At 46.8% G+C, this 9,333-nt stretch overlaps 1 protein-coding gene across 1 annotated transcript in view; it reads left to right on the forward strand.

Moving 5' to 3' along the window:
* CRACDL (CRACD like) overlaps positions 1–3,717 on the forward strand; it is a 66,574-nt gene extending 62,857 nt beyond the window's left edge. The window contains exons 8-10 of the mRNA XM_004594257.3: positions 1,042–1,229; positions 1,827–1,971; positions 2,923–3,717. Of these exons, the coding sequence (XP_004594314.2) occupies positions 1,042–1,229; positions 1,827–1,971; positions 2,923–3,059 (470 nt within the window). The 3' untranslated portion in view covers positions 3,060–3,717. The remainder of the gene's footprint in view (positions 1–1,041; positions 1,230–1,826; positions 1,972–2,922) is intronic.
* The last annotated feature ends 5,616 nt before the right edge of the window (positions 3,718–9,333 follow it).

Genomic DNA, 9,333 nt, shown 5'->3' on the forward strand with positions numbered 1-9,333 from the left:
CATGCAACAGCTTTATTCACTATGCTACAACACTGGTCCCTACCGTTCTAAAAAATGAGAGATTAGGGCTGTCATCCCATATGGGCGTCATGTCCTGACTGCCCCAGTTTGATCCAGCTTCCTGCCAGTGTGGAAAAGCAGCAGAAAATAGCCCAAGTCTTTGGGCCTCTGAACCGGTGAGCAAGACCAGGCAGAAGTTCCTGGCTTCTGACTTCAGCCTGGCTTTGCTGTGGCTCTTGCAGCCATGTGGGGAATGTACTCAGTGGATGGAAGATCTCTCCATCACTCCTCCCCTCCCCCTCTCTATAACTCTGCCTTTCAAATAAATAAAATAAAATTTTAAGAAAAAAAAGTATAGTTCCTTAATGTTTTTTTAAAAAATAAGATACAAATAGTAAGGTGTCTACAACATTCAGGCAAATGAGGAGTCACATGGAAGGCACTAGTTCATAGTGACTGAGTCTATTAAAGACATCTGTTCACAGACTTCCTGTTTATCTCTTTCCAGACAGGAGTCTCTAGGACGAAGATGGCGTTAAAATGCACATTGGGGGTGGGAGGTTAGCCTTGCAGTTGAGATGGTTGAATCCCCTCCACACCAACCTGGCTCCAGCTCCTGACTGCAGCTTCATACCACTGCACACCCTTGGAGCAGCAGTGAGGCCCGAGTGGTTGTATACCTGCCACTCACGGGAGTTCCTGGCTTTGGCCCAGCCCCGGCTGTAGCTCCAGTCATCGCAGGCATTTGTGGGAGTGAATTAGTGAATGGAAGCTCATCTGCGTCTGTCTGTGTCACACACACACACACACACACACACACACACACACAGTGGTATGAAATGCACATGGCCCTTCAAAGACAGCTACATTTAATTGTTGTGGCTCAGACTGAAGGGGAACAATTGGCTTCATTGATCTTTGAAAAGAGGGCAAAATCCCTGCTTCGTTCTACTCCCTGCCTCCTGGAGTCAAGGCAGAAGCAAACGTGAGGCTGAAGAGCAGGTGGGGCTGTCATGCCTAACCTTATACTTTTGCCAACAGAAAAGGGGCTGCCTCCCTCAGCATCGGGGTCTGGCACTGACACCCAGCCCACACCACCCTGGATCACCATGGCTCGACAGAAGCGGCGAGGGGCCCCGGACCAGCCCCCCAACCAGGAAGACAAGCCTGGGGTGCAGTCCTTGAAGTCTGAAACGGAAAAGCCAGCCAAGGCATCTGAAAGAGTCCAGGTGCTTAGAGCAACTCCTGTGTGTGTTGCATGGATGTGGGAGGGGCCGGCCCCAGGGCTGCGGCGAGGACCCCCAGGATGACTGTCCTGTCCTTCTAACATGGTGGCCTGTGATGATGGCTGACGTGCAAGTGAGGGTCAGGGCATTAAAATCAATGATCTGCCCAACACTATCCCCTGTGGTGGAACAGTCTGACTGCCTTGCGTATGTGCTGGCCTGCTGGAAGACAGAAAAACCCGAGAGTCCCTGAGGCGGTGGAGGCACCTCTCTGCTCCCTGCTCCTAGGCAACACAACTCAGCAGCTGGGAAAAATGGAAGGAGGTTGAAATAACTGCTCAGCTAGACACCCAGCAGTGATTTCAGCAGCTCTGCTGCAGGTCATGCCCTGCTCCTGCTGCCCTGCCGGGGCTCCTTAGTCCTCACCTGAGGCTGCAGGGCTGGAAATCGGGGTCCCATTCTATATTCTGAACTGAAAACAGCTCTTACCAAGCCAAACCAGCTGTGCATACAAGCCAACCAGGCCTCTCAGCTTCTGTGCTGTCACCTGCACCCCATCTAGGTGACTAGACAGCGCGTGTCTTTCTTGTGTTCCAACAGGAGCCCATGAAGCAAGCCGACTTTGTCCGCAGCAAGTCCTTCCTGATCACCCCTGCTAAGCCCAACGTGGATGGGAGGCAGGGGACCAAGCTGAACCTCAAGGAGGGACTGCAAAGAGGAATCTCACTGTCCCATCAGAACCTGGGTATGACACCCGCCAGCATTCCTCAGCGCTTGGAAGTCATCCTCCTGTGTCGCTCCTGCTCGTGTGGCCTTGCCTTACGGAATTCTTGCACGGGGAACTTTTTGACACAGCTTTTACAGAGATAGAATGTGCCTACCATAAAATTCACCTATTTGATTTTTTTTTCACCTGCTGCACCATCTAAAAATTGGTTCTGATGAACAACAAGTATGCCCAGGGGCTGTGGGATGCATTCATGTTTGCATACAGTATGTGCTGCTCAAATCAGGGTGTGGGCATTCCCAGGTTCCCCAGTTGTGAGTGGGTAATTCAGGGAGTAGAGTGATAGTGAGCATATCAGGACGATCTGAGTTGAGGACATTTTCTCTTTCCCCCTGCATTGAAACCCCGTGTCCATACAGTCCCCCCATTCAGCACCCCCACCCCCAACTCCAGGCAACCTGCATGTCTATACCTTCTAACCCCCTGTGTTCATCTTTTTCTGATGCTTCTTATCAGTGGAACCATAAAATTTGTCCTGCCTGTGCTTTCTTGGAGCTCAGTGTTTGGAAGATCGCCCCAGCTGTGCCTGTATCTGTGTCTGTAAGATAGAATTCATTCTGAAGGTAGCCAGCAATCCATGACAGTTTACCCTGACACCCAGGTCCCAGAGTGGTACAGCCGGGTTGTCACCCTGCTCTGCAGCCAGGCTCCACAGCTTGAGGAGTTTTCTTCCAAGTTTCTCTCACCTCACTGCATGATCAGAACCATGTGAGCCTGCTCCTTGAGCCTCGTTAATCACCTCCACAGCACCTTGTATATCTCGGTCTTATTTACCTATTTACACATGAATGAGCTCTACATTTGAGAACACAGTGAGGACCTTGACATGTTTAAAGAAATGCAAAAGGCTTAAGTGAAAACCTAAACCCGAGTCTCACGTTTCTGTTTATTTTGTCTGCTTCCCAGCAGCTCAGGCTGCCGCCATGACGGAGGAATTGCATCAGCTCAAGAGGGCCAGTTATGCCAGTGCGGATCAGCCATCCTGGATGGAACTTGCCAGAAAGAAATCTCAAGCCTGGAGTGACATGCCCCAAATAATAAAATAGAATTGCAGCACCTTAATCACGAATGTCCCTCCCTTGCCAGGCCACATCATTTAAAAAAAAAAAAAAAAGTGTCGACGAATCACAGCAAACAGGGAAACTTGAGATGGATTTTATCATCAAGCTGGGGAAGAGGAGAAAACCAGACTTGAGCAAAGGGAACAAGTGCAATGCACAGCCATCATCCTGAGCCACAAGGGGCTCAAGACAAGAACACTGAGGACCACAGGCACGAGTCCCTGTGCCCAGAGGGGTGCGTGTGAGGCTGTTAGAATGCCCTGTGTAACGAGGCCTCCAATGAGGAAGGGTATAGAGATGCAACATGGATGTGTGACCAGACACCGGGCAGGACCAGGAGAAAGCCCTTCCAGGAGGCCAGCCTGCGCCACCACTGGTCACTGCCTCGCCCACGGAGCCTGGCTTCCCCTTTCGTGTTTACTTCTAGGCATGACGTTTGTGGTAAAACAGGGATGCCATTTCCAAGAGCAGCTATGGACCAATGTGTTTTCCTGAAGACAAAGCAGGAGAGGAAGGAGGTGTACCAGGGCTCAGCCATTCACAGACTGTTTCCAAGAATAATTTTTAAACTTTTCCACTAGGCATCTGTGTCCTTAACCGTTGCACAATGCATTGCCTGTTTAATAAAAAGTTTCCAATGCTGCCCCTGTTGGATGTCTAAATGTTTCTGTCCACATTCAGAGAACATCCTCCAGCACTGACTGACGTCAATGCCATGTGCCTGCGTGTGTGTGTGTGCGCGCGCATGCCTGCGTGCATGTGTGTGGACTTTAATTCAATGGACACCTCATTTGGTTTTGGTTTTCATGTTTATTTTCATGAGGCAGAATTAAAGAGACAGAGAACTATCATCTATTGCTTCACCACCTGAATGCCTAAAAGGTGGGAACTGGGCTGGAGCTGGGATCCAGGAATGTAATCCAGGGCTCCCATGTGGGTAGCAGGCACTTCGTTACTCAAGCTATGTCCACTATGTCCCAGGGTCTGCATTGCTGGGGAGCTGGAGTCAGGAGCTCAAGACGGGACTCTAACTCAGGCACCTCAATGTGGTTAAACGATGCTTCTAGGATAAAGGCCTGCTGTCTTGCAGATTTTTGTTTTTTTGGCAGGGAGGTGTGAGATAAGAGAGTATGAATTTCTTAGGTTTTTTTTCCCCTAGTAAAAATTTTAGCATTTCTTTTTTTTAAAGATGGAAAATAGCATAGGATTTGGTTTCTTTTCAGCTACTTGATAGAATGAATTAAAATGCAGATTTTCCTTAAAAAGTATTAGTTCCTTAGCATCTAATGAATCTAACCTGCACTTTTCTACTGAAAACCAGGTTATCAGCGCATTAGCTGCTATGACCCATGAGCGAAGCATGCAGGGAAGTCAGGCCAGGGGAGACCACTTGGAATCTCAGATCCATGTCTGTGTGTAGAAAACTGATTTTTTTTTTAAACAGTTCCAAGGTGTTCCTTGGAATAAGCCTATCTCTGTGGGACTGTCTGTCTATGTCCATGTATCTGGAAGCAGAATCAGTATGACCCCGTGAAATATTATACTTTGATCTTATGTAACTGAAAGGCTGTTCTATTTATTGTTACTTTTCATCTTCATGAACATTATTCCTGGCTATTCGTACTACACAGCTTCCCCAAGTCGACCTTTAATGAAAAAGTCCTGAGACAGTGCAGTTCTCACACCCAAATTGATTGATTAATCACATCCTCTTAGAGAACATCAATACCAAATTCCACAGTGAATGTGTTCTAAATGAGAACTCCATCCATCCAGCTTTGCCTCAACAGTTTAGCCAAGAATTGTTTTAACTAGGAAGAAAACCACATTGGCCATTATTAGCCTACAAACAATCATTTCTCCTAATAGCAGAACATTTCAGATGAACCATTTCCAGGCAGGAGGTTTCACCCTAAGATCAAAAATATTTAGATGGGTTTTTGTTCAGACAGAAGCTGCCATTTCCTGGGTATTTTAATCCTTGATTTGGTTTTCTCTGACGCCTGATGAGTTAGAAGGGTGCAGGTGCATCCTCTGCAGAGTTGATGGCCCTTATTGCATACATAACTAGAGGAGCTGAGGCAAATAACATAACCTGGGGGTGACTGGAAAGTGTTGAGGGGCAGTAGTAATAGTAGGAGCCTCCAAGGAATTGCAAGTCATAGTTTTCTTAGAAAGTAAATCATTGAGCAATTTCAGGACTAGCCACTACTCTGAATACGCCATACACGTTATTTAGAATCCTTTCCACAGTCTTTGGGACAAGGGCTTACTTCCATTGAGGCTAAGGTCACTCGTGCAAGATCCCACAGCAGTTATGGCACCAGGAAGTGACTCCATGGTCCATACTTGTCTATTATTCACCCCTCATTTTTAAAAAGCTTTGGTGGGACAGGCATTTTACCTCATGGTTAAGACCCTGGCTCTTAGCCTGCATGTTCTATCAGAATACATGGGCTCGAGTCCTGGTTCCTCCTCTGATTCCAACTTCTTGTCAGTATAGACTCTGAGAAGCAGTAGCTAATGGCTTAAGGAGTTGGGTTCTTGTTGCCTGTGTGGAAGACTTAGGCTGAGCTCCAGACTCCTAGCTGTGGCCTGGTCTAGCCCTAGTCTTTGCAGGAGTTTGACGAGAGAACCAGTAGAATACTCTCTCTCTTTTTAATTTTTTTTTTTTTAAAGATTTTTATTGGAAAGGCGGATATACAGAGAGGAGGAGGGACAGAGAGGAAGATCTTCCGTCCACTGATTCACTCCCCAAGTGGCCACAATGGCTGGAGCTGAGCCAATCCGAAGCCAGGAACCTCTTCCGAGTCTCCCACGCGGGTGCAGGGTCCCAAGGCTTTGGGCCGTCCTCGACTGCTTTCCCAGGCCACAAGCAGGGAGCTGGATGGGAAGTGGGGCTGCCGGGATTAGAACCAGCGGCCATATGGGATCCTGGTGCGTGCAAGGCGAAGCCCTTAACCACTACGCCATCACGCCGGGCCCTACTCTCACTCTTTGATAAATAAATAATAGTAGTTTTTAAAAAGCATTGGTACAGAATTAAATATGTGTCCTTTTGATAATTTTTTAAAATAGAAAAGTTAAATGCTTTTCAAAAGAAGGATGTACAATTTTTATATTTTCAAAATCAGGTGTTGACCTATGTATAACCTGTATTTCAGAACCTTAACATGTACTAGGTGTTTAAAATGATTTTATTTATTGTCAGTGTTATAATGTATTTTAATGTAGAATGTGACTTTCTTAGTAATGTATTTTTATTTTGCCATAGGAAATTTTTGAAGGGTGGGTATTGTGGCTCAGTGGGTTAAGCCACTTCTTGGGATGGCTGCATCCTTTATCAGGGTAGCTGGGATTGCGACCCATCTCTCTTCTGATCCAGCTTCCTGCCAATGAGACTGGAAGGTAGCAGCTGATGGCCCCAAGTACTTGAGAGGCCCTAACTCCTGGCTGCAGCCTGGCCCAGCCCAAGCTGTTGAGGACACTTTGGGAGTGAACTAGCAAACGAGAGATCACTCACTGTAGCTTTCATTTTCTCTCCTCCTCTCCTTTTCTCTGTCTTTCCCTTTGTCACCCTGCCTTGCAAAGAACAGTTTCCAAAAAACAATTAATTTCTAAAAATAATAAATTATGCATTTGCAAAAAAAAAAAAAAACCAGTAGCACTGAACTTGACCTTCATGTTCCCTGTATCTTGGAGAAAAACATATTCCTCAGGTCCTTCTAAGGACTTCAGAAGGGACGAGGGGTTTTTACTTTGTACTTTTTAAAAAAAATCATGAGCACCTGTCAGCTCTGTGGTGTGTCCAGTCCTTCCTTCATTTAGTTGATACTTTTGCTTGGACACTTCACAAGGGCTTGAGGAGCAGTAGGTAGAAGCTGACCTGGGGAGTATACAATAATTGTAAAACACGAAGGAAAGCCATCAGTGCAGTTATCAGACTGAAGCAAAAAGTGTTTGTCACAGCAGAAAGGCTACTGAGTTCAGAAGGTTAGGAAGGGATTGGCTGAGCAAGGCACATAAACCCACTCATGGCAGCCTGGCCTGAAGTAACGATAAAGACGGGGAGAAATGGAGACAGTCACAATACATTATAAAGCAGCGTAAAAATCAACGCTCACCCTCCCCCATGCTCCATCCTAGTTGGAATTAGCCTTTCGTTAGGACCCTGGCTACAGTCTCTGGTTAGGGCAAGGCTGCCAGCTTGAGGATGGGATGATCTACTGCCTGAAGGGCTGTAAGAGAGGAGCAGGTAGGCTCCAGATGCGATGACATGAAAAGACTTGATTTATTGACACTGTGTGGATATGTTAGAATATTGTACTGCACCCCATAAAGAATGTACAAGGATTACATTTTAAGAATTTTAAATAACTTTAGAAGAAAAGAATTTTTAATAGGCTTTTATGTGGCTGTCCAGTATGCTATGAAAACTTGCTGTCACCAGAAGGAAGCCATTCAGAACCACCCAGACAGAACACAGGCCTCCCCCAGGCTCTGTCAACAGGCATATTTGATAGGCCAGAGGAATGTGGATCTGTTTCCCCAACCCCACCCCAACTCCCTCCCCCCCCCATTCTGTGTAACCCCTGTGTGGAGACAGACTTGCTTATTCCTTTGCAGATGAGGGTAATCTGTGGTGAATGGACATTTCAGAATCCACTGGCTGAAAGAATGCAGCCTGAACGCCTGCGGTTGCAGTGGCAGGGCAGGTGTTCTGTGGTAGCTGTTATTTGTTTCCCACATGCTGTCTAGTTTCCTTCCAGCCTTCCCCCACTGGGACATGGTCCTCATTAGCATGAATATGAAAGAGAGCCGTGTTTATGAAGCCCGGAATATTTGACAAACAACAATAGTCAGGCTTGTTGTTGGGGTGTGCTTCAGGGCCTGCTTATTAACCTCTCCTGGGAGCACCTGGCAGGCTCACAGGGAGGTCAGAGGGCCTCGCAGCCTCCGCAGGCCTCCCTGCAGAGTGCACAGCTTGATGGTTGTGATTGCATTTGCAGAAAACACAGAAAGACCCCAATTCAGCATGCTGTCCACTGTCCAGTGTGAAACAAGCTTCCCCTGAATGATTCCCCATGGAGACAAGAATTCTGGGATCAAATTTAGAAAAATGCAAAATTGCTCCTGTGGCAAAGGAAGTGAGAAGCAAAACACCGGGGAGTCCTTTTGGGGAAAATAAGCCCAATCATCGAGAAGCAGAAACCTTCAAATTTAGATTCCCCATCTTCTCCAAAGAGGGGGGCTGGGGAGATGATGACATTGTTTTCATTGTTGTCTACCCCTGCCTCCCTGTCTACTAGCTCCCCTGTGAGGAACAGGTGAGCTTGCGCATCCCACATGGACTCCCCGGGTTCCCGGGAAGCCAGAGTAGATGGCAGCAGGTGACAGCCCATAGCCATGGTCATTGACATTCCCAGCTTCTGGCTGCAGCCCAACCCAGCCCAGTCCCAGCTGTTGCAGGCATTTGGGGAGTGAACCAGAAGATTTAGGATATCTCTCTGTCTCTCTGTTTTTTCAAATAAAATGAAAATCAAGTTTAAAAGGGGGGGGGGCTACCTTCAAGCTAAGGAGAGAGAGACCTCAAATGACACCTCAGATTTTGAGATTTAAATTTCTGAGTTCTAGACTCTGAAATTACAAGAAAATAAATTTCTGCTGTTGGTGCTGCCTGGTCTGCAGACCTTTTTTATGATACAAACACCAAGGACTGGGGTTGTCTGTTCGAGTCTGGACTGGGAGAAGGAGCCATTTTGGGTACCTCCTAGTTTGGAGTCTTTGCAGCGAGTCCGAAAGGCCAGTTTATGTAAGCAAAAGCTTTGATGCTTCTGGCAACTGGTCACTGATGAAAGAAAGATCAGCGTAATTCCTTGTTTTAAATTTTCTCCTCTGTCCCCAGTTTCCAATAAGTTCTAATCCTATCGTTCACACCAGTTCTTTTAATGTCACTTTGATTTAGTCTGCAAAAGGCCAGGGGCTGCTTTTGCAAGGCAGTTATTGGCCTTGGTGTTGCTAACTATAAGCTTGTGCGCTGATCAGCAGGTGACACAGAGATGTACGTGGTACAGAGTAGATGCCAAGTTAATCTCCACTGAATGTATAATACACAAAGTATGGAGCTACACGGATATGTCCACACAGTCAGTCCATAAGAAAACATCACCCAGTTATACAGACCCCACCTTTTTTTAATTTCCAGTTTCTTAAAAGTTCAGCCCAAAGCCTTTCAGTGGGAGCAGAGGGGCTGCAGAGA

The sequence above is a fragment of the Ochotona princeps genome, chromosome 8, assembly GCF_030435755.1.
Source record: "Ochotona princeps isolate mOchPri1 chromosome 8, mOchPri1.hap1, whole genome shotgun sequence".
Lineage (NCBI taxonomy): Eukaryota > Metazoa > Chordata > Mammalia > Lagomorpha > Ochotonidae > Ochotona > Ochotona princeps.